Source organism: Lotus japonicus, chromosome 1, assembly GCF_012489685.1.
Source record: "Lotus japonicus ecotype B-129 chromosome 1, LjGifu_v1.2".
NCBI lineage: Eukaryota > Viridiplantae > Streptophyta > Magnoliopsida > Fabales > Fabaceae > Lotus > Lotus japonicus.
In genome coordinates, this window is record NC_080041.1 from 97,191,145 (window position 1) to 97,217,441 (window position 26,297).

Below are 26,297 nucleotides of genomic sequence, written 5' to 3' on the forward strand. Positions count from 1 at the left end.
ACCATACAACGCTTCATAAGGGGCCATCCCTATGCTTGCATGAAAGCTGTTGTTGTAAGTGAACTCGATCAATGGCAACATCTCATCCCAGCTGCCTTTGTGATCCAGCACACAAGATCTTAGCAAATCCTCCAAGGATTGGATGGTCCTCTCGGTTTGCCCATCCGTCTGTGGATGATAAGCGGAACTCAAATTCAGCCTGGTTCCCAAAGCCCGCTGCAAAGCTTCCCAGAAACGCGAGGTAAACCTCGGGTCTCTGTCCGACACAATGCTAGATGGCACACCGTGCAAGCGTACAATCTCAGCAATGTAGATCTCCGCCAACCTCTCTACCTTGTAGTTCAGATTGATTGGCACGAAGTGAGCAGTCTTCGTCAATCGATCAACTACAACCCAAATTGCATCGAACTTCCTCCGTGTAAGCGGCAACGCCGTCACGAAGTCCATGGAAATGCTATCCCATTTCCACTCCGGGACATCCAATGACTGCAGCTTCCCTGCTGGTTTCTGATGTTCCACCTTCGCCTTCTGACACGTCAAACATGTCGACACATACTCAGCTACTTGTTTCTTCATCCCAGGCCACCAGAAATGAAGTTTCAAGTCCTGATACATCTTATTCATCCCCGGATGAATACTCAATCTGCTTTTGTGACCTTCATCCAAGATCAGCTTCCTCATTACTGCATCATTGGGTACACAAACTCGTCCCTTACAATGCAGAATATTGTCGTTCCCAATAGCGAACTCATACGCTTTTCCTTGTGCCACAAGCTTGCGCCATTCAATCAACCCTTCATCGGTCTCTTGTTTCGACTTTATCTCATCCAAGAGTCCACTAGACACCGTCATCATTCCAAAGCTCAGCTTCCCCGGTGCGAGTTCAACATTCAAACTCAGATCACGGAAAGCCTCCAACAATTCTAACTCCTTGACCATCAACGAGGATACATGTATAGCCTTTCGACTCAGAGCATCAGCTACAACATTGGTCTTCCCCGGATGATGCTGTAATGAGAACTCATAGTCTTGCAGAAACTCCATCCACCGTCTCTGCCTCATGTTCAGATCCTTCTGATCAAACAAGTACTTCAAACTCTTGTGATCACTATAGATCGTGAACGTACTGCCATACAAGTAATGTCTCCAGATCTTGAGAGCATACACTATAGCAGCCAACTCCAAATCATGCGTAGGGTAATTCTTCTCATGGACTTTCAACTGTCGCGAAGCATAAGCAATCACCCTCTTCTCTTGCATCATCACACAACCCAAACCATTATGCGACGCATCACAGTACACGTCGTATGGTTCTCCCTCCTTTGGCAAAGCTAGTACAGGTGCGGTGGTCAACCGCTTCTTCATTTCTTGGAAGCTAGCCTCACACTTCTCCGTCCACGCAAACGGTTGATCCTTCTTTGTCAAATGAGTCAACGGTGCAGTCAACTTGGCGTAATCCTTCACGAAACGCCGATAGTAGCCAGCAAGCCCAACAAAACTTCTGATATCACTTGCTGTCTTCGGTTGTTCCCATGCCAAAACTGATTCAATTTTGCTGGGGCGTTACAGCCTTCACTACCATTACAACTTTTAGGCGCACACTTGCTTCAAATCCTATATATTTTGGCTTGAGTTTCAACTTTCAAATTTTTAGTGATGATGACTGTAACATTCCCATGATATTCTACAAATCACATGCAATTGTAGTGCCATGGTAACTGCCCATTTAGTGCTGTAATAATAGTGTAATAATTTTCAACTCTAGAAATTCTACAACAGAATTGAGCCTCTAAAGTTCAGCTACTGTTCATGTACTGTAAAGAATATTTGCAAATGATAATCTTTGAATTAGAAAGGGTGAAAATTAAGAAGCTGAAGCAGTAGAGTAACATAGCTTGACAGTCACATTAAAATCTGAGGTGGCGAATTTTAGTAATTGAAAAACAATGAGATGTGAATATCACTCTCGCGCTTCAGAATTAATATAGATATATAGATAGATAGATGGGTAAAGGATTAAGACTCTATTATCTGCTCCAAAAGTGTCTCATTCTATGTCTCACCAATAGAATTATATAATGTCAATTAAAAACTACTCACATAAATAGTTTACAAATGAAATGCCCATGGATTTTTTAGTTCACGTGCCATAATTATATTGATTGGGACAGGAAAGGAAATTACACCCATTGAAAAGAGAAGATCTTAGTCCATGGATAGACATCTAAAAATTAGACGCGCGGTAGCGTACATATTGTCTGCATGAAAAAATATCGGTTCAATTCCACCTTATCTCCAAATATATTTATATATAGGCTATGTATATATCTGTTTCTTCGATCAGAGGGATAGAAATAACAATCAGCCATGGATCTGCTACTCATTGTCTTAGTCAGTGCAAGCACTCTAACTTTCTTCATCTTTAGATGTTTGTACAATCAAACCAAAAGTTCTTCCAATCTTCCACCAGGGCCACGCCCCCTTCCAATAATTGGAAACATTTTAGAACTTGGTAGGAATCCACCCATAGCACTCTCCAAACTCTCCAAAATTTATGGACCCATCATGACATTGAAACTAGGCTCCATAACCACCATAGTCATCTCTTCTCCACAATTAGCCAAACAAGTGCTGCAAGAGAATAGCCAAGCATTTTCTAGCAGGATAACTCCACATGCTGTTCAAATATATGACCATCACAAATTTGCAATCACCTGGCTTCCCCCAACAGCTCAGTGGAGGAACCAAAGAAGAGCTTGTGCCACAAAAATATTTTCCCCAAAAATGCTTGACTCCACAAAAGTTGTCCGTCAACAAAAGCTACAAGAATTATTGGATTATGTAAAGGACAAAAGCTTGAAATGTGAGGTTTTGAGTCTTGGTGAGGCTGTTTTCACGCCTGTACTTAATTCATTTTCAAACACTTTCTTCTCTTTGGATTTGTCTCACTCTGCATCTGATGAGAAGTCTCAAGAGTTTAAGAACATTATTACGGGTGCAATGGAAGATGCTGGAAGGCCAAACGTTGTAGACTTTTTTCCCATTCTTGGTCCACTTGACCCTCAAGGTTTTCATGCTAGGATGTCCATTTCTTTCATCAAGTTGCGTAAAATTATTGATGCAATTATTGAAGAAAGAATGTGCTCAAGAGTTTCAAAAACTGATTCCGGATTCGAGGTGGCCAATGATGTGTTAGATTCACTTCTTAGCAATGTTGGAGGTAGTTCTCAGCTGAGCCGCGAAGAGATGTTACATCTATTTATGGTTAGTACTTAGTTTTCCGATCGCTAATAATACGTGAACATTCAAAATTTTAAGACACCCAAACTCACCTATCTCCAATGTGATTAGATGATGAGTTATTTAACCCAAACTTTATCATGGGTCATTTAGACAACCTCATTTTATTTTCCTCTATTTCTCTCATCTTACATATAATTGCATCAATAACTTCTCTCTCATCTCTTCTTTCTCACTTTAGATATCTACTAGATATAATATTCGAGCGTTGTACGGGTTTTTTACAATATTTTTCAACATTATATAAAAAATATTATACTTTATATGAATATTTAAATAATTTTTATTATAAGTATTATAAAATAAAAAATAATTATCTTGAGACAATTTAGAGTTTTTTGTGTGTATAAAAATACATACTAAAATTTAATAATTAATATTAAGTTAATTTTAAAAACTTTAATAAGTCATTTATTTGTTTGTATGAAAAATAATTATGCAAGTTTGAAATATTTTATATTAAATAATAAATTTTTAATATCATCAAATGAGTCATAATAATAACATAATTTGTGTGTTTTTTATAAAAAACAAATTAAAATTTTAAAATTATACTAAATTATAAATTTAATAGCTTTGTCTGAAAAAATTTAAATAGCGCAAAAAGTTAGTTACAGAATTTAAATTTATATAGTTTTTTTGTAATTAATTTCCTTTATTATGTCTTCTCAAGTCATTTTCATTCATATATAATAGATCAGAAAATATATTTTATTTTATTTCAAATAATATATAAATACCTTATTTCGAAAATTTTAAAAATATTTTGTCTAGATTATTTATAATAATTAATATTTTATTACTATTATTTAATTTTCATTCTTGATGTTAATTTGTTTATGTAGGCAGATTTGATTTTTTATCATGAAGGATAGTGAGTAAGTACTATGAAAAATGAAAAGCCATGAGTTTAATTTTTTTTCATGAAGGTGAATAGGGTGGTCTTCATTTCTACTATATTGTATTTAATGCTATAGTCCAAGTCTCGTTTACATATATGTACACGATTCGAACCCGGGACATTACTTAAGGTGAATAAAACATCTACAAATATACTTTAAATCATTTATTAATATATTTATTTACATAACTCATTTCTAATATTCTTTTATTATTATATAACTAAAATTGTTCACATGTAAATTATGGGTACTTTTATAAGTGTAACTTTTTGGTCGATAAACGTCAGTGTAATTTTCTTTTATTGGAGTGTCTTATTTCACTCATTTTTGGAGAATTAAGTGTTATGTCCTAAAGCCTTTTGTCATGTTTTGTTTTACATTATACAACAAATATAAAAATTAGTTGGTAGTTGAATAACTTATTGATTTGAAAATTGTATTGATCAGTTTTTAGTTTAATGTATATAATACAAAGGAAATTTTTTAATTTTTGATGTATTTATAACAAAATTTAAATTGAGTTTTACATTTTAGTAGGTAGTTGAATAGCTAATGACTTAGGCAATTTTATTCAATTTTAATATTTTAATTTAATTTAAGGAAAATGTTAATACAAAGGTTCAAAGTGACTATTACATTTTAGTAGGTTGTTGAATAGATTATTACTTAGAAAATTATATTTAGTTTTTTGTTTTATTATTTTAGATACTAATACAAAGGAAATGTTTTATAATTTAATGCATTTAATATAAAGGAGTGCAACTAAACTCAAGTCTCCTTAACATATGTACTAGAAATTAAACTCGTGCGTTGCACGGGTTGGTTTTTAAGTTATGTGTTAAATCTATCTTGGCATAAATAATATATGTAATAATATAAGAAACGTATTGTGTAGTAGATAATTAAAAATAAGATAAATATATAAAATGTAATTACATTGATATAGTTCAATAAAAGATCTATTTTAAACTAAATTTTTAGTATATTAAAACAAATATTTTATGTTTGCTTAATAAAACTAATTTTCAATTCATTTCGTGATTATATGTTTACATAGTAGTACACTCTCTATAATAAGTAAAAGGAGGAAAATATATAATTAGAGTTGAATAATTTGGTCTGTGTTTTGTGTAAAATTTTCTATATAAAAAAATATTTTTATAAATGGTGTTTCTCTCTCTTACTTTCAAGTTTTGGCCTTGAAAGCAATGTTTGTGGTTGAAATTTTATGGGAGCTGTGGTAGTATAGAAAGTTTAATTCTGAAAAATATTCTTAGTCATATGCATATAAAAAACTATATTATTTATTGTATAATGAGCATTTAATTTGTTAATATACAGTTTGTAATAGAATTTGTTTTTTAATGTAATTAGTTGATAAATGGATTAAAATAATAATTTATCTTATTCAATATATACTTTTACAGTTTTGTAGATAGTAAAAAATTGTGAAAAATTCATAAGCGCAATTTACAAACACAAATCGTTCTACCTGATGTATATTTATCATAGTGGTTAAAATTAACTTTTTAACCCCTAAGATTTGATCGTTAAGAACCGCACTCTATGAGAGAGCTTTGACTTTCATCGCACTCAAGTAGAACATAGTAAACTAACACAAATTTAAAGACTTAGTTAAAAAACTTCATAAGCTCCTCTACTATGACTATAAAGATAAAAATATGCAAAAGTGGAAGTTGGTTAGGAATAATTTTTATTTTTTATCAATTAAGAAAAATTGTAGGTATGTCAAATATATTTTGCATTTAGAAAGTTCATTAAACACTTTATTGGATACTATTTTTTCTTGCCTATTATAGGTGATTGCAACCATGATAAATCTCAGGGGAAGTTAGTGCAATATGTCCATATTTATGTAAAATCATATTAAATATTACTACTAAAAACATATTTTTAATCAAAATTATAATAATTACTAACCAAAAATTTCAAAATGATAATATTTTGATAAATAAATTTATTTGAATTATTCTATTAATTTTTTATAATATACTACATGATATGAATAATATTTTATATATATTATAATTTAATTTATTTATGATCATATCTGTATTTAAATAGGAAAATTACTCTATGATAATCAATAATTACTTGATAAAAATATAAAAATAGAATTATTAAGAAGAATCATTAAATGATAACCACAATATGTATTTAATGTAAAAACTCAAGTGAGCTTTACACACACATATATATATCGAAGATTGGATGATTGCATTATACTGATATCTACATATCATTTTCCTTTTCCAATAATTGCCTTTAATAAGTTATAAAGTTCTTACTTTTCTTGCCATGTATGATGTCTTCTTAGAAATTACAAAAAATACATGCTATTATAGGATTTATTTATTGCTGGGATCGATACAACAGTCGTCACAGTTGAATGGGCAATGTCAGAGCTATTGCGTAACCCTGATAAATTAGAAAAAACAAAAGATGAGTTGCGTCAAGCAATTGGTGAGGATGCAACACTTGTAGAATCACACATATTAAAGTTGCCTTATTTACAAGCAGTTGTAAAGGAAACTTTACGCTTGCATCCACCAGCTCCATTTCTGGTACCACGCAAGTGTGATGAAGATGTCAGCATATCTGGCTTCCTAGTGCCAAAAGATGCACAAATCTTAGTCAACCTATGGGCCATGGGGCGAGATCCAATCATTTGGGAAAATCCAAATATGTTTGTGCCTGAAAGATTTTTGGATTGTAAAATTGATTTTAAGGGTCACAATTTTGAGCTTATACCCTTTGGGGCAGGAAAAAGGATGTGTCCTGGATTGCCATTAGCTTATAGGTCAGTGCATTTATTGTTGGCATCTTTTTTGCACTACTTTGATTGGAAGTTAGCTGATGGATTGACACCTGAACACATAAATATGGAGGAGCGTTTTGCTGGATTATCCTTAAAGAAGGCCCAAGCTCTTCGAGTTCAAGCTATTTCAATCAAGCAATAGTTAATTACATATAAGAGTAATGTTGTTGCATTTTATGTGGATGTCTATTTAGGAATAGATATGTGTGAGGGTGAAATGCAGTAGTTGCATGTGTTACTTACTCCTATTAAGTAATGAAGGGTGGAATTATATTTATCTACTTATGTAGCAAATTCATTTTTCTCTATTATAATTTGTGATGTCACCATATAGTAATTTAAATAAAAACATGTTATTTCAAATTTTCTCTATATATAGTACAGTTACAGGTTTGACTTGACCCATACTGTTTGTCGTGATTTTTACTTTGAGAAATGCTTGAGATCCAAGGATCTGAATTTAGGTTTATGGTATCAAACTTCAAAAGTAAAATAAAACTTGAATGCCTAGAAAGAAGTAATAAAGTTAGACAATTTCTTAAAATAAATGAAAGGAATAAGATAATGTAAAGAATGAAACAAGTTCAAATTATTTTTGCCACCGTCTTCAGGACAACAATACATTATACATGTTCCTGGTGACGGTTAAAAGTAACAACAATATTGGCAGTTCAATAAGTAGCAGGGAATCTGTTTGTGGGAAAGAGGTTTTACAGGAGTCCTAAAACCGCCACAAGATGCATGGCCTAAGGATTTTGGTCTTTGGATGTGTTGCAACAGTTGAAAACTCTCACAAAAACTACAAGAACCTACCACGGTTCACACTCCGGTAACTATCGATATGTTTTATAAAAATTTGTGGTGGAACACGAATATGAATAAATTAACAGTTAAATAAATAAGGACAGATATAGCGAAGAAGACAATGCAAAGAAAATATTAGAACACATTAATCTGCAAATGAGAAATCATTCTAATTCATAGAGAAAGTTCATGATCTAAAGATAAAATGGTGCTAGATATATAGATCAGATATTAGCTAGGAAGAAGGATAGGCCTTGGAAACACTTTGGTAGAGTCAAATTAACACTACAAATAAATCATGTTTTTGGTAGCACCTCATTAATGGTAATTAAAACGCCACTAATTACTGTATTTCTGTACACGTTTAGTGATCCTCTTCCCCCTACTTGTTTGGGTTGTTGAGAGCTCGTCTTTTGTTTGCATTTCTTTTTTCCTCAAATATCAATTTTGGCACATCTCAGCCTAATATGGTAATTTGTTATCTTGTTCTGATTTTGTGAAGAATTGATGAGGTTGTTTTTATTTTCCAGTCCATGAATCCTCACTCATTTTCTGTCTGTGTTATGAGAACCTTCAATGAGGCACCTCTTTGTTAATCCTATTGCAACCAAGCATTGGAACGGTTCTGGAATGAACATTCAAGAAGGCTATAGGCTCCAAACCCTAGCAGAGCAAGGGTGAGGTAATAACCTAATCCTTCAGATCAAATGTCAAAAAGTCTTTTACAATGATTATAAAGTCCCCTCTTATAGAGAGATCACGGAGCCCTAATTCTGTCACAAATGGGGCTAGTTGGGCCTTAATACACTCAGTCCAACTCTCTTACAAGTCCAGATCGCCCCCGACATTCTCCCTAGGGGTGTCCCTAATCTTCCTAAGTCTTTTTCCTCACCCCTAGCAGGTTCCATTCCACTTGATCTTTACTGCCCCTGGGCGAGTCCCTCTAGGGGATGGGGATCTCGCTCAGTCCACAAGACATCGAGCTTAAAGTATGAGAGCGCAGTGTGTCTTTAAAATGCCTTGATCGTCGATTCTTTTCAATTCCTAGTCAATCGCCACTAGGTAAACGTCTTTCACCCAGTCCACAAGACACTGAGCTTGAAGTATAAGAGCGCAGTGTGTCTTTAGAAACTTGCTCGCCTCTATCATTGCATTGGAGATTCCTCAAGCAGATTTCCCTTTGCTATTTTCCACTTGCTACGACGTTCCTCGGTTGGCAGTTTCGACAAACGTGCAGAAACTATTCCCAAGTTTCAAGTTACAATAGCTTCTCCGCCAAGGGAATCACACTTTGCTCGCCTATCTTCTTTATCTATTGTACTTCGTTGCTCGCCGTATTACCTCATTAATTTGTTTGCACGCCTTTTGTCTTTGTTTTTCATTTTACCTAATCTCTGACATTTCGCCAGAAACACAACAATTCAAGTTAGCAATAATTCAAATTTTTTCATGGTTTTGGTATACCTTTAACAGCTTTTGGCCTGGCACGCCAGCTGTTCTTCCCATTTCCGGCCAAGCCACGTGCCTCATCGTTTCCCGTCCCCTGGCGAATGTCACACTCGCACTAAACCGTCACATCAATATCGAATCAAGTCATTAAAAGCTTCGCATCTTCCCAAGGTTATAATCATTAGGTGTTTCAATTTCCCCCCTTAATTCAAACGACGTGCGCGTCCAGGCGACGCGCCCCATACCAAAGGTTTTTCTTTTGGCTATAAAAACCCCTCCATAACTTCATTTACCACTTTTACTGCTGAGACTTTTGCTCCTCCATCCCTTGCTCCAAAATCTCTTATCTCCCTTCGTGCCAGTGCTCCCTGCTTTTGAGTTTTCTTCTCCCTTTAGCCCCGAAACACCGTCTCCTCCGGTGAGTCCCCTTTCCTTCCACCTTTTGTGTTTGTCTTGTGTTTTCCATTTTATCCTTTCTTTACACTTTTCTCTCTGCAATTCCGATCTCAATGGAGTCTAATAATCTTGAAAATAACACCAATGTGGTAATTTCGTGTCGGAATCTAACCATGCGTCAACCTTCGGCGGCGGGACCTTTGTATCGCCCCCTCCCCCTTCATCTAGAACCTTAGGAGAAATACTGAAGAATCAAGCGCCATGATGCCATTTGTAAGACCCCGAAATAAATGACTAGTTTATTTATTTAATTTCATTATATTAATTAATTGAGTGTTTATAATCTATTATTTTTAAGTTATTTTCCTGACTCGATTTTAATTATGAATCAAGGAAATCATTTAAATGATAATTAATTTCAAGATATTTTATTTTCTATAGTTTCATTGAAAATAGAAATAATATCATTAGTCTTCTTATTTTTAATAAGCCATAACTTTTGTTTTATTCAATAAACTCAATTCAACGCTCCGTGAGCTATATGACAATTGTCTTTTCTCTCAAATGATGATAAGTACTATTGTCATTTTCTTATAATTTATACTTAGCTTATACGCATAATATGACGACGTCATATTTGTTCTAATTGTCTCACAGTTATTCTTTAGCTCAGTTTCTACTTATTTCTTAGTTTATGAATCATTTTATTTTGCTCAAAGTGATTCAAATTTATATTTCATCATTTCATAGAGTTCCTCATAATTTTTGATATAGTAATATATCATCTTTATATTTTTTTCTTAATTCTATGAGTTAAATCATTTAGTGTCTAAATCAATTTATACCAATTTACAAAATATCTTTCCTAAATATCTATCCATCCTTATCCCTCCACCAATCCGTTCCTATCCTCACTCTGTCGACATCTCTCTCTCATTACACTTTTCATTTTCCCTTCCTTCTTCTTCTTCTGCAGACCCATTTCCTACTTCTTCTTCTATATATATTATGTCTTCTTCTCCTTTCTTTTCATTTTTCTTTCTTTTGTGCAGCAAACACCACCACCAACATATATCAATTTTATCTCCATTCACCTCACAAAATATGTATCCTCACGCTGCTCTCTGTTTCTCCCACTCACGATTTCTTCTCCCATCATCACCAATATTTTCTTCTTCTTTTCTCCTCCTCCTTATTTCTCCCAAGTTGCAGCACCAACACCAACACCATGTTCTCCTTCCTCTCACCATGGACGAACCACCATGGCAGCACCTCAACCATCATCTTCTTCTCCATTCACTTGCAGCAGCTACACAACTCCATCCCCATCACCATGCTTCTTATCTTCCACCATGAAACAACCATGGAAGCCAACCACCTCCATGGCCACTCCTCTTTTCTCATGGCCGAGTGCCACAACCACCACGCATACAAGCTCCAGCAAAGGTCACTTCTCCAACCACCATGGACGGCCACACCTACAACACGCACAACCATGCCTCCTGCCTTCATGAGCAAGCCGCCAACACTCCTTCCTCTCACGTGAAGGCCACCAACGTTAGCCATCACCACCGCTGGTCACAACAACCACCACCTTCCAGCCGAGAACACCATGGCGAAGCTCCATGAACAAAAACAGAGGAAGCAAGACGAAGAACAGAGGAGAACGACATCGCCGACGCCGCCGACATCGTCAACTTCGGCCGTCGATTCCGGTGTACTCGGACCTCCGCTCACACCGAGGTTAGTACCGTTGGAACCCTTGCGGCGTCCACAACAAAACCCATATTCCGGATCGTCGTTCCGCCGCCGTCGACCGCCGCTGCTGCCGCCTTCGGGAGCTCTTTCCGGTCAACTCCGGCGACCGATGGAAAAACGGAGGATACTGCTACGATTCTTGCCGTGAGGAGAGCAAACCACTATTTTCAATTTCATATTTGGGTTATTTTATTCGACGACCCCGACGACCACCGTCGACCTTCGGCTGAACTTTCTGGGCAAACCGTCGACTCTTTGGGGAAATGGACAGCGCTGTTGAGTTCCTGGCCGCGAAAGGGTGAAGGAACAACCTTCCTTTGTGTCTTCGGCGACAATCCCTCCGTCAACCCCGTGAGCCGCAACTTTCTCTAACGACCCTTCGCCGACAAGTTTCCGAAACTTTATTTTCGTAAGCCTTCAACTCTTGTATATGTTTTAGCCTCGAGTAAGCAAGTTTTAAAGAAAAATAAATATTTTTATTGCTATTGTGAAAATTGAAGTTTAACAGTTGATTAGGGAGAAGTTGCGATTTGCTTTACAAAATGATTTAAATTTCAAAAGAGATATGTACTCTATTATTTTGTTGTAACTGTTGACTGAGAAAGAGTCGTTTAAATTGCGTGTGCTTCTGGTCAATTGTCTAAAGTCGTAGTTAAGACCTTGAGTTAGTGGGTTAACTTAGTTAGTAATTTCGTTAAGTGTACTTATGAAGGGTACGAATGACGGGAGCGCTTGGCGACGAAGCCAAATAATAAAAGGAAGCAAGACGACGCGGGAAAACAAAGATGTGATCGAAATGAAGTCACCGTTTAGGAAGAAAATTGGCTAAGGTAAGGGTAACTCAGTTTTAGAGCGTCTTTGAGTCTTGCATGCTTTTATCGCACTGCCTGTGTTTGAGATGAAGATGTTTATATTGATTGGCAGATGATTATGATTATTATGCTTGCTTATGTTGACTATTTCTGAGGCTTGTGCCAAATGTTTTCTGAAGGCTTCGGCCGAGTAAACTTATTGAGACGTGTGTCTCCGTTTTCTGAGAGGCTTCGACCGTTTACTGGTTTCTGTCATTGAATTGAGTTGATTTATGTTCGTTGATAATAGGAATAACATGTGGTTACTCCGAATAAATCATTGGTTTGGGCATTGTGGTTGATTGACTTGGCATATAGGGCTTGGTCTTGAAGTGACAATGTGGTGGTGATTGTCCCGTCTTTTAAGGCGTTATAAAGTGGCGGTGTAGTGGTGATTGTCCCACGTGATCGTCCCATCTTTCGGGATGTCCTAAAGTGGCAGTGTGGTGGTGATTGTCCCACGTGACTGTCCCGTCTTTCATGGGCGTTATTAAGTGGCAGTGGAGTGGATATTTTACAGGACTGTCCCGTCTTTCATGGGCGTTATTAAGTGGCATTTAGGGGGTTCGTTCTCCGTCTGTCCCGTCTTTTATGGGCGCTATTTGGTGATAGTTCAGGGGAGTCTGTTTCCCGCTCTGTCCTGTCTTGAGAGACACTATTGATCGATCCATTTTGGTAGCAGCATATAGTTGCATTATAGGGAACTAACACTTGACCCTATGTTGTTGGATTTTGGTTATTGGTTTATTGATATTATATTGTTGTGGTTTTTGATATCTGATTTGATGTCATATGTTAAGTTGTTGATATACGAGTTTAGTTATGTTGCTAGTTCATTTACCATGATAGGTAATTAAATTTGAATAGCATGATTTTCTCTTTCATACATGGTATTTGCATGGAGTTAACCATTTCTATTTGCTACTTGTTGTTTGGGCGCTTAACGCTATTAGGCGATGGAGAGCCTTCCGCTGAAGCTTAGCCGATCGAGTTGGAGACTGTGACCGTGGGCGGTCGTGTAAAGGTGGATGAAGCAGTTGCTTCTTCCTTTTGGTGGACTATGTCTGAGTTTCCTTCCCCATCTGAAAACTCTGTTGTTTAAACTTTATCTCTGCCACTGTTCCAGTGAGCGTACTTATTTTGGAAACCTGCTTACGATATTGTATGACACTATTATTATATGTCGGGAACGGGTTGTTGAATAAAGTCTGTGTTATGTATTCAATTAAGTTCAGTTGTTTCGAAAAGGAAAAAAAAATATATTGTATTTTCTTAGGATTACGAAATAGTCCTTAGATTTTGTTAGGTAACTAATGTGACTCCTCAGTGATAAATTGGGGCGTTACACCATTGTATGAAAAAGTTAAAGGGTTTTGCCACGGCGAGTATGACAAGCAATTGCGCGTCATCGGGTGTAAAGAGGACGGGTTCCCTTTCTTTCGTAGAATTCCTAATGATCCTGCCGCCCACTTTTTCCATGTTTATGACTTTCTCTTCACTGACTTAGGCATCAAATTCCCTTTTTCCCCTTTCTACTGTGAAGTCATCAACTACATCAACGCTGTCCTCGTCCAATTACATCCTGATGCTTGGGCATTCATGTGATGCTTTGAAATTGTGTGCGGCGCCATTTGCTTGATTCCCTCTATCACCCACTTCTTCTACTTCTATGACGTTGATCGCAAGTCCTTGCTGAATTCGGGTTAGGTGTCCATAAAGGCGAGGCCCGGCCGCCGACGCTGCACTCTTTTCAAGAGCAACACCAAGAATGCCTTCGCCCGAAGGTTTTTTAGATTGATCGTGCACCGGGATTACTCCGATCTCTTCACTCATAAAGATGGGACCACCCGATTTCCATTTTACTGGACTGAAAACCTCGTGGGAGTGATTGAGGTTTCCGATGATTCTTGGTGGGAAATCCGCAAGTGTACGAATCCACCCGGTTTTAATTATCGAACCACATGAATTGTCAGTGAATGAATTCAGTTCAAGCCTTGAGTATGAAGGTTTGTTTTATTGAAAAAGAGATATGTCGAAGTAGTAATAAGGAAAAAGGAAAATAAAAAGACAATTCAGAAAATAACATGTTTTGGGTTCTTGTTCAACTAGTCAATTCAAGCACATCATTCTAAGCACATGAACTCATGAATCTATCCTTGATGTTATAGCCTACGCAACTACCTATCGATGTCTCGCATAGATAATTTTTTCAAACCAAAAGATAAGCTCAATTCCTTGTGTACTTAAACATTTGTTTGAAGCATAAAGATTATAAAGTTCAGGCCAACAAACCTCAACCCTTCCTATATTCATAGTAGTCAAGACAGAAGAGGTAATCTCAAATCGGTTCCCTAATCTATAACAAACTTCAGTTCCAATTATAGAAAAGCATAAAGCAAGCATGCATACAAGCTTAGATTGAAATTCAGAAAATGAGATTCAAGGGAAGAAGAAGAACATGTGGGAAATAACTTAAGATTATAACTCAAATATAAAAAGTATTACAAAGAAAACCAAAGCAATAGAAGAGAGATTAGCCAAGTGCTAAGAACCTGAATTACAAGCTTGGATGCCTTCTCTCAATCACCTAGATGCTCCTCTACCTCTGAACTTTTGTAAAAATGGAATAGATATCCAAAATTTTAAAAGAAAACCACTAAAAACCTATTTATAGGCAAAAGAGTCGAGTTGGGGCGCTTAAGCGCTGCCCTGGGGCGCCTAAGCGCTCCCTAGGCAGAAGCCAGCAGCCCACCATCTGGAAGGCTGGCGCTTGAGCGCCAGCTGCTCGCTGAAATGAATTTTTATCTTTTTTGTAACCCCCTTTGAATGCTTCCATCAATTCTCCATGCTCCTTGGCCTTCCTTCTTCAGTAGTTACCATCTGATTACTTTGGACAAAAGCTAGAGAGAAATATCTAGAAACTCAAGAGGTTAATAGCACAATAATCCTCACATTGAGTGGAAAACACATGCAAGTCCTAAACTTACTTAAAATGCAAGAAAGGTCCCTATAAAACTACAAAATTACTAAACTAATGCAAATGCACAAATAAAAGTAAAAATGCATGAAACACTACATAAGACTCTACAAAAAGACTCAAAAGAAGCAAGGAAAAACCCTAAAAAGTAGGACAAAATCCGGGTCATCAATTCTCTTACCCATGAAGATAAGAAAGTCACCGCCTTCCTCGCCAAATTCAACATGCTTGACAATGTGGTTCTCTTGAACGTTGCTAAATACGAGGCGACAAACAAATTTCTAGGCAGATACTTAACCGCATTGTCTCTCCTTTTCTTTTCATTTTACTCGCCATATTCTAACTTTGTTTTTGTTTTTCCAGCCCACATGGATTTCACCGATGAAGCATTGCACGCTGCCCTTAACTAGTCTCACAATTAAGAATTGTTAATAACAATTCTTTGAATTTTCACATGTAGTGAGTGTTTGGATTAGCATTATTAAAAGGGTTAAAAACTATAACCGTCCCTGTACTTTGAGCGAGTTTTGAAAACCGTCCCTCGCCGGAAAATTATCTGAAAACCATCCTCAAACTTTGAAAAACAATATCAACCCGTCCCTACGGCCACCATAGCTCCGGCAACCCCCCTTATGTGGCATTCCACGTCAATTAATGAGATGATGTGTATTTTTTATTATTATTTAAAATAAAAAAAATTCCTAATTATTTTATTTAACCCAATTATCCTAAATTAACCATAAATCCCCAAATTAACCCTAAACCCCCTTTGAACTCAGAAATCTTGCAAGGTTCCATCTTTGTACATTCTGCATTGAACATCGTTCTTGAAACAGAGTAAAAATAGAGCTGGGGAACAACGGGTTCGTGCCTCACCAACACAGCAAGAAAAAGGGGTGGATCATAACAAAGGAAAAAATCAGAAAAATGGCTCCTTTCAGCTGGGAACAGCACTACTAGTATTGTAGAAACAGAGTAAAAACAGAGCTCAGTTCAGTTCAAGAACAATGTTGAAGAAGAGAAGGAAAACACTGCATCAGAAGCAGATTGTGGAACGTACAATGCAGATTGTTGGGTGGGGGCTGGAGAGGGAAGAGAACCAAAAACCACTGCCACCGCCCCCAACCTCACGCACCACCACACACCACCAAGCCCACCCACCACCACGGCACAAACCCATCACCCCCCAACCTCACGCACCACCACGCCCACACACCACCACGCTCACCCACCACCACGGCACAAACCCATCACCCCCAACCTCACCAACCCAGAAACCCATACCCACCTCCAGAGCAAAAACCGACCACCCTTACTCCCACCACCCTCACCCCCATCGAACAACCCCCACCACCCAGAAACCCAAACCCAACCCCACAGATCTGTCAAGAAAACCAGAAAAAAAAAAAGAGAAGAAGAAGAAACTAATAGAGCAACAAGAACATGGGGCTGCAACAAGAAGCAAGAAGAAGATGAAGATGAATGAATATTTTGAAAATGAAGATGAATGGATATTTTGATTCAGGGAGATGAAATGAGATTTAGGTTTTTTTTTATGGAAGGGAAGGAGGTGTGATGAATGAATATTTTGAAAAATTATAAAAAAATAATTAATTTCTAATTAGGAATTTTTTTAAATTTTAAATTATAAAAAAAATCCACGTCGGGCTCTCATTAATTGACGTGGACAGCCACGTAAGCGCTGCCCGGACCTGGGGCTGCCGGAGGGACGGGTCCAAATTATTTTCAATAGTCTGAGGATGGTTTTCAGATAATTTTCCGGCGAGGGACGGTTTTCAAAACTCGCTCAAAATTCAGGGACGGTTATAGTTTTTAACCCTTATTAAAAACAATTTTGGATACACTACAAGAAAAGTCTATTTTAGTGTTAAAATATCAGTGTCAGCCCGACCACAATGCTCATTTTGTTTGTTAGGTTCAGCTCACTTTAAAAATGTGTATTTAGCTCCTTATTATGTCTTTAATAATATTAAGTTTATATAATTTGACAATAAATGATATTCAAATAAATTAAATTTATAATGATAATAATTTGAATTTATATGAAACATCAAATTATAATTAGAAGAAAAATAGTAAAAGATTTAATTTTTTGTTTTTCAAAAATAGGGATTGAAATTTAAAATTTGAAAAGTATTTAATGTTCGCCTTATGACAATTTCACTCTCAGGTGTGAAATATACAAAATGCAATGATTGAAGAGAGATAATGTTAAAAATATTATAATTGGGAGAGTGAGGAGTCACGAGAGTGATTGCCTTACTCTTCAAATTAAGGACTCTAATTTATATGATTCAAAGTAGATTACAGAAGCACATTAGTCACATGCATAATTCTTCAGAGAGAAGCAAGTCTACACGCAAAACATAACCAATCAAATGCTTTCTGAATAATAACTAAACTATAAATATGTACAGCAATGTCATATTCAAAGGATGGAGGGCACCAATAAAATTCAAAGCAGCAAAAACAGAACCTTAATGGTTCAACTTGACTTGATAACATGAGATACCCTTTCGAAGAAGGTGGGGCACATGGTTGGGCTGAACATGATGTCTTCCCTCATCCATTCTGGTGCTACTCTTTCAAATGTGCCTAGAGATAGAACATGGTATAGCAGCTCTACTTCCTCTCCAGATGCTTTGCCAATCCATGATAAACTAAAGGAGTAACCTACAATGATTCCAATAAAAGAAACGTTTTAATCAAACACTTACATTTCCACAAATGTTGAATGACTAGAATTAGACAAAAAGGTTTAGCACTAAAGAAAAGACTCTCCAGAAACTACTAAGATTAGCCGAGTCCATAAGTGACCCACAAAAGAAACAAGAATCCAGTTAAGGTTAACCTTGTGAATTTCTTACAGAACTGAGAAGAAAACAACAAAGTTTTCAGTTAAAAAACCAACAGAAGTGATTCAAAGGATGACTGTGTCTGATCTTACTAAAACTAGAATTGACATTTGTTTGTATAGCTTCCCAAACAAATCCTGTTTGTTTATGCAAAAATTAGATGAGAAAATAGAGACAGGAAAATAAGGAAGATAAAAATATCTTTGGCAACCTTGTATCCAGTTCTCTGTATAGCTAGTTTAATCCAACTATATTACCATCAGTCTCAAGTATGGCCATAGTGCGAAGCGAACATATGAGAATGGGTCAGATCTATTGGTCGACAAACAAGTTAACAACTCTTTTAGAAGGTGCAATAGTAGCTATTGTTGGGCAGATTATGGACAGAGAGACTTTTGTCCCTGGCGCAGCAAGCCTATTGCCTGTATTTTATGTCATTTGAGTTCTGTAATACATTTTTCATCAATTCATTTCTAGTGCTCAATCATGAACCATCTTCACCCACTGTCTAACTTTTTGTGCTGTGTTTTCTTGCTCATCTTTATTCCTGTTTTGATGCTACTTTTTTAATAACTTTAACTCACATTAACTTCAGATCTTTAGTAGCATGTCAATAAACCCAACCGTACTTTTAATATGTTTTTTTCACATGCTTCAGGTAATACAAATCCAGGATCTTTGTACCAGAAAATGTTTTCATTTGCACTTATTTTTCAAAAAATAATTTACCATGACATGAATTGTGAACTTTTGATTAATTAAAGGATAAAACTTAGATCAAGTTCCTTACCTCCATTCCATCAAGTTTATGTGTACTTTTTCAAATTTTGACAATAAAGTCTTAATAAATGACAATTTATTTTTAGAAATAGTTGCACATGTGTCATCACATGATTGGTAAACTTGATGAAATGGATTTAAGGAACTTGATCTAAGTTTCTCCCTTAATTAAATTAAGTAGGTTTTCAATATTTTGTAGTTCCTTTAACACAACCACCATACTTCAGCTATTTATATCCTATGGTTTACATCTCCCTCCCAGACCAATTTGTATGATGGATCCAAGATACGGTTCGTAGTGGCATGGTAAATTTTCACTTCTAAGATGAACTGAGCACTCCTCTAGGTAAACTTACACTCCATATATTCCAATTACTTCTACTTAAATGAAAATCATGCACATCCAAAACTTATTCCCCAAATCTCTAGCTTCCAATATATTCATTTTCTTGACTCTCCATTTGGGACTATATCATATCATATGCAAAATATGCATCATGTCACTCTTTGGTATGTCCAGGAAGCACATCCAAGACAGTCAAAAAGAGTCCAATACTTATATGAAAATCTTTTGTTTTAACCTAAGTTCTCACATTAGGCGTGGCCCCATCATACATATCTTCTATTGTTCTATTATGTACTACTCAAAATCCTACTAAAGTATTAGTTGCTATTTCAGGATGTTGGTCTTTCCAATTTCAATTGCACGATTTTGGTCCATCGACTTCAAATGCTTTCAAACAGTCCAATCATAATCTCGTTATTGTTGGCAATGTCCACACTAGCCTCCCTTGCATCACCCACAATAGCCCTCAAACCCGTATCTAATGAAAGCATTTTAAAACTCGTGCAGCAATTTTAAAGTTGAGGTTATATTGTTGGACCCTATTTTAAGTATTTTAAAATTAAAAGGACAAAAATTCTACAACTGAAAATGAGAGAACACAAATATCATGCAATAAATGTCACAGCTTGATATATAATAGTAACCACTCTTAAGCTAGTCCAGCTCATGAAAGTATTTTGAATCTTCTAAACACCATATATCCTCATTTCCCATTTCTTTAAACTTTGAAGTTTAAACTACCCACAATATTGTGATCTTGCCAGATCATCTAATTGCTAAAATTATATTTATAAGCATTTCAGTACTAAATGATATGGTTGATTGACATCCTATTGCACCATTGACCAGGATATGTTCACTTGAATTGAACCAAAGTCTAAAGAAACAATTTGTAAAACTCCATCTGTTCACAAGGTAATAGGCGATCAAATAGAGCAGAGTGCTAATCTTTCAAAATCTTCCTAACATATATCCATATTAAAACAATATAGACAACCATATTAGCATTCCAAATTAACTCAAAAACAAGGTATAGTAACTAATAAAAACTAATAAGATTAACAAATAATAAGTCAGAATTCAAGTGTACAATTCAAAAGTGAGTTACCGCTTGATTGATGGAGTGCAGACAGGCATACTCGTCCAGTTTGATCCTGGGTGCATAATTTCATGCCCAATGCATGCTCAAAAAGAGCTTTGATAAGCCAGTTACAATGATCACTTTCCTGAAGATCAATGCCTGTGTAACACAATGAAGGTTAGATAAAATATGCCAAAATCTAAATAAAACAATTCACATATAAAGAATCATGAATACTGGTTGCTAACACCAACCTGATTGATCATTTGCCTTAGCACAGCATTCCAGCAGCTTCACAACAAAATGTCAGGATATTAAGGTGCTTACATTTTCCACCCAAATGAACAAAATGAGATGTGCATATATAATATTATACATACATGCTCACATATACACTTCAAATTTTAGGTTTTGAATGTTCACCTTATCGGAAGCCGTCTCCTTGCACAAGTTTTGTGGTGTTACTATCTCCGTAGAATAACCTTCACTATTTTCACACGATATATACCTTTCTTCTTTTTCCAATGCATCCTTCCCTTTACGTTTCCTTGTCACTCTTCCAGAAGTGCTATTGGAATTATCCTTGAATTGATCATCTCCAGTGACCTTACTACTTTTATTTGAACCACCAGAAGTTCCTTCCTTCAGCAGCTTCTCAATTTCTTCAATAAGAGCTTCATCTGCCAAAAGTTCACACCCAAATTTTTATAAAACATGAATCAATTAAAATGAGATCAATTTAAGGGCAGGGGTCCAGGGGAGAATACTGTGGTTAACTTCCATTCACAAATCACATCAAATAATAAAACAATCACATTCAAGCGTGGAATAAAGATTCCCATGAAAGTTCCAAAGAAGAACATTAACTAGTAGCTAACATAATGTTAAACCTTGCTTTACTACTTCAATAAGGACTTACCAGAAAATATGAAAAGTAACAAACAATTTCAAAGTGACAAGCTAAAAAACAAAAAGTTAGTTACATGAAATGAAATTCATGCAAGTCAGAACACACCTGGACGATTACTAACTTATAAAGTTCTTTGTTTATTTGTGATGAAGATATGTGAATATATCATTGAAAGTAAAAATCAGGTTTACTCTGCCAAATAAGGAAATATTGTCTGATATAAGCTGTTAAGCGCAATTTTTAATCTCATAACCTATCTAATATCAAAGATTTGGTTAGCAACATTTTTTAAACCAGCACGCACGGGGTATTGCCGGTAACTATCTCAGTTAAGTAAATGCCTAGCAAAAGGATAACAGAAATGAAAAATGTATATTATGCGAAAGTTAACAATAAGACTGATCATAACATAATCTTCAGAGGAAGAGGGATGCAAATGCAAGAGGTTGAAGATATGTATGTGCTACGAATAGCTTGGTGGGTAAAAGATGCTTGGCCAAGATGCCCATACGACATTGAGGAGCTCACAAGAAACTTGGGAAGCATTCAGTTTTCCACCTCTCAATCTGTTCCTAGACATGTTTCTTGGCTCCCCCCGGATATTGGGATGTTGAAGTGTAATGTTGATGGAGCATCCAAAGGTAATCCCGGAATCAGTGGGGTTGGTGGTGTTATTAGGGACTCAAATAAGAAGTTCCTGGGGTATTTTGCACTTGGAATCGGGTTTGGTTGGGCTTACGAAGCCGAGGTAAAAGAAATCCTACAAGGGCTGTTATTCTGTCAACAATTCCTATTCAGGAATGTGATTCTTGAAAGCGATTCCACAACGGCGATTGGATGGGTAGCTTCAAGAGACAAAAGGCCTTGGAAGCTGATTAATGAGCTGAATCAAATTGACCTACTGATGAAAGAAGTCAATTGCATGGAAATAAGTCATATTTGATCTTTCAAAAAAACAATAAGACTGATCAGAGATCCAGAAACCATGACTGCAGACAGCAGGTGATAAGATGCACAGAGGCGGTAAAAGAAAATAAAGAAAACCATAAAAAATGAATGAATTATGGTCTATCTCAAATTATATAATTAAAATTAACATTTACCCTGCTTTGGATGTACTATAAAAGAATTAAATTAAACCTCACAGACGTGCACAAAAAAATCCTTTAGTTTAAGCAACTTACATTATTCCACTAATAAATAATTAGTGGCAACATTTTAATTTTAAACAATAAAAAAAGTTAATCTTTAAACATCTCAAATCATTAAGAAAAATTTAGGAAGCAATAGCATGATCTACATGAAAACAAATTAAAACCTTGTAAGAAGTATTGTTTCCAACAATTACTTTAATCATCATTGAGAGCATCAAGAACTATGAAAAGTTCTTCTTTGTCACCATCTGTACTAGAGTTATTCAACAAGTATTTCAAGAACCATAAAAATAATTCAGAGTCTCACTTTTCTTGCTTTCCTCCGTCAAAAGCCTTTGATAATCAGCTACTTGTTTGTCTTTAGCAAGCCTGCACAGTAGTAACATATTTGAGTCTTCCAAAGTCCACACAAGAGCCACCAGCGCAAATAAACAAAAGAAATTCAAGGAAGTTTGCAGAACAAAATACAAAACCGAAAAGAAAAAAAAGAGGTGAAATTGCAGAATACATGCCTAACTGAAACCACTTCATTTCTCAATTCATTCAATTGTCCATGCAGCTTGTCATTTTCGCTCTTCAAGTGCTCTATCAACTCTTCCGCAGCTGCAAAATGGGGTTTGACAATAAGGTAAACTAGTTCGCACAAGCATTAAGAATAACACTGAAATAGTGCCTAAGTTTTCTGAATCATCATATTCATACCAGATAAAGATTAGTAGAACTATGAATTCCATCTAAACCTAAAGTCTGCAAAAGTTCAGCACCAATATGCACATTTCCTTTACATATAGGTTTTGAATATGTATGATGTACTTGATACCGATATGCTTGGATAATTCACATATACATATCTGTTACGTGTCCAAAAAGCCATTTTTAAGGGAAAAAATGTCAGATTCTGGCACAACTAGATGCTTTAGGATACAGTAATACAGCTTAACCCCATTTATCTAAACACATGACTCTTCAGTTTCTCTTGCAAGACACAAATTTTTTCTTGTGGCCCGGCATGAATGAAACTCACAACTCTTTACATCTTTGCTCCACGCCCAACTGCCCATATGTGTATGCATCATCTTCTGTTCTCCGCCTAAGTCCATTTCAACGCATGACCCTTTTCATCCTCAGGTCGTTGCACAATTGTGACTTCAAAACTTAGTTGCCGATTACTTTTCTCCCACAGTTATATTGCTACATAATTGTAGTCACCTTCAATAATTCTAATACTCCAAAGTTCGAACACACAACGTGCAGTCAGCATGAACCAAAATCTATTTCTATGAAATACTAATGTCTACGCATGTTTTTGGTTCAGAATTTCTGGAACTGCAATAATAAATTTTATGATTTATGAATTTTTGTTATGCCCATATATATTTTATATGCATATCTTAAATGTATCGTATTTCATCTCAGCACCATTCCCCCAAGAATGAGGCAAATCCCCACACAACTGGCTGTTTCATATTTTTTCCATTTTGAATATTCAAAAGTAGAAATTAGGGAACAAGAACAGGACTAGGCAGAGAGTTCTCCATAACAATTCATTTAACCGAAGAACTCTCATGTTATCTCAAGCTGGTCAAACTCATGTCTTCTAAACACTTGCAAACATGGAAAGAAAAGAAGAAGAAACATTACCAGATAAGTAACTCATGAATTTCACTTCTTGTTCTTTATTTAGCTGATCAATCTCAGAGATTTTCTTAGTCTGAAACAAGATAGAAAAAACAAACACTAAGAATCAAATAATGAAAACCGAACAAGCTATGTCTAAACCGAAGAACAAAGAAAACTAAACCGTAAACATCTCCACGCGAAAACAAGAGCGTCTCTTAGCGAAGATGCGTGAGAGAGAGATAGAGAGAGAGAGACCTTGAGTTTGGTGTACTTGTCGTAGAGCTTTTTGTACAGAGTCTCCATTTTCACTGCACCAAAATTCAAAAAGCACAATTTGATTTATGCAGTAAGCACAATTTGCCTTCACAATTTACATCAATGCGAAATGCAGAATACGATAAATCAGAAGACGAGCAATTGAATAAAAATACTGAAAATTGAGAGAGTTGGATACGAAACCAGAACAAGGAGTTGGAGGCGAACCCTAATCGAATACTGGAGAGTGGAGATGAAGTTAGAACAATTGAATATACGGCTTCGAAAGCCCTCTTCCACAATCTTCAGCGAATTTCCGAGCGAATGGGAGGAGGTAGGAGCAGATCTGGATACGACGGGTTTGAGAGGTTAGAGGCTCACGGCGGCCACCGTGGACGGTGGTGCTTGTGGTGGCTCAGGGTGGGGATTGTGGAGGCGAGAGAAGGGAAGCGGAAGCGGAAGAGGAAGAGTGCGGTGAGGGAGGTTGTGAGGGTGCGCGGTTGCCGGATTTGGGGTTCAGAGAGGGGTTGTCGGAGGAGACGGAGAGGAAGAGTGAGGGAAAATGGCCAGGGTCTTTTGCAACGGATACTTAATTTTTTTAAATTAATATATATACAATTTTTTAAATCTAATTTTAGGTTTATTCACACTTTTGTCTCCCAGATTTCTCAATTGTGTATAATGGATCCCTAAACTTTAAAAATAATATTTTGGTATCCTACGCCACGTTAGGCTCCTAACAACTTTGAGGGTAAATATGTAATTAAGCTAACAAATTAATTAAAATATAAAAAAATGCTGAAAAATATCTCATTATCATCAATATCCCCTCATCATCTTCATCACCTTGCTCAAAAAACCCCAGAAAAGAATATCTTCCTTTCTCAAACATCTTTATCTTCTCCAATTTTTTTCCTAGAACATTAAGTAATATTTTTCAAACCCAAAACATATTACCGAGGTGCATTTTAAATTAGATTGTTAAATTTTATGTTCAGAGAGTTTGATGACTCATTTTCTAACATTTTCTTATGCTTTGTTGTTAAAGGGTTACGTGTGATCTACATTAGGGGTTTTGATCGACTGAAACTACGTAGTTTCTCGAATAGTAGGGACTGAGTTCAAACTTTGCTCAAGAGAGGGATCATTTTCAAACTTAGCGTACTATACAGGGACTAAAATCTTATTTGACCTAAAAATAAAATAAAATATAATATAATACTTTGAAAAAAAAGATAAGAACTCAAACCACATTCACACCTACCTTGGCTAATCCATGAACTTGACTAATTAAGCTTCAATCAGAAGTCTTAGAGAAGGATTTGTACATTGTGTCGGCTACTTGTCTTCAATGAAGAAAGATGAAACATATTCTACGAATTGAAGCAACAAGGGCTGACAGTGGCGGAGCTAGGAATTTTTTTGAGCCTGGGCAAGATTAAGTCTAAGACTAATTGCCCACACTTGACATGTGACCTAAGATTTTAAATTGCGGTTGCGGTCACAGTTTCAGGTGCTGCGGTTGCGGAAATTACGGGGTTGCAGCATAAATAGCGTGTTGCAATGACAAATATGTCTCATTCTCAATTAATCACATAACCCAAATATATAGTTACATTTTTTGTAGTGCCATTCTTAACAAATAAACCGCCGCTAAAACCCCGAAATTTTTGTAGTGCAAGTTCATAGTTACCTGGTTCGTCATACGCTTTGATACGTGGTACGAGTACGCGGTACATGACTTGTAAATTATGCAGTAAAGAAGGGGTATATAGATTAATATCAACAATATAATTAATATAAAAGGCTTGCACCATTTTTTTAACTCTATAATTAATATAAATTAATTTATTCATTGAATTTCATTATATTAATGATAGTATATGAATAAATTAATTAATTTCATTAATTCAAAAATAATATATGAAAAACATACATGTGGTTTGCAACTTCCAAGAATATAACAAAATAAAAAATATCATGTAGTTAATAAAAATAC

General features: G+C 36.0%; 2 protein-coding genes and 1 long non-coding RNA gene across 4 annotated transcripts; 2 read left to right on the forward strand and 1 right to left on the reverse strand.

Annotated features, from left to right (window-relative positions):
- The first annotated feature begins 2,367 nt into the window (after positions 1-2,367).
- On the forward strand, positions 2,368-7,357 carry LOC130732296 (cytochrome P450 76T24-like). Its single transcript, XM_057584375.1, has 2 exons — positions 2,368-3,264; positions 6,569-7,357. Exons 1-2 carry the CDS (start codon positions 2,368-2,370, stop codon positions 7,181-7,183), a joined length of 1,512 nt encoding a protein of 503 aa, XP_057440358.1. The 3' UTR covers positions 7,184-7,357.
- A 3,301-nt stretch (positions 7,358-10,658) lies between these two features.
- LOC130728158 (uncharacterized) lies at positions 10,659-13,533 on the forward strand. The gene is made up of 3 exons (XR_009015584.1): positions 10,659-11,857; positions 12,161-12,278; positions 13,253-13,533. It is a non-coding gene; the product is annotated as an uncharacterized LOC130728158 (long non-coding RNA).
- Positions 13,534-17,492: 3,959 nt separating this feature from the next.
- On the reverse strand, positions 17,493-24,875 carry LOC130728159 (uncharacterized). 2 transcript variants are annotated; one of them, XM_057579525.1, is made up of 9 exons: positions 24,527-24,875; positions 24,299-24,351; positions 24,065-24,134; positions 22,936-23,026; positions 22,731-22,792; positions 20,783-21,039; positions 20,614-20,650; positions 20,387-20,518; positions 17,493-17,970 (listed from the first exon to the last, which is right to left on the reverse strand). In XM_057579525.1, the coding sequence occupies exons 2-9, from the start codon at positions 24,344-24,346 to the stop codon at positions 17,783-17,785; spliced, it is 885 nt and encodes a 294-aa protein (XP_057435508.1). In that variant the 5' UTR covers positions 24,347-24,351; positions 24,527-24,875; the 3' UTR covers positions 17,493-17,782. The 2 variants fall into 2 exon arrangements, with proteins under 2 accessions (XP_057435508.1, XP_057435509.1); XM_057579526.1 differs by having other exon boundaries at positions 24,503-24,875.
- Between the last annotated feature and the right edge of the window lie 1,422 nt (positions 24,876-26,297).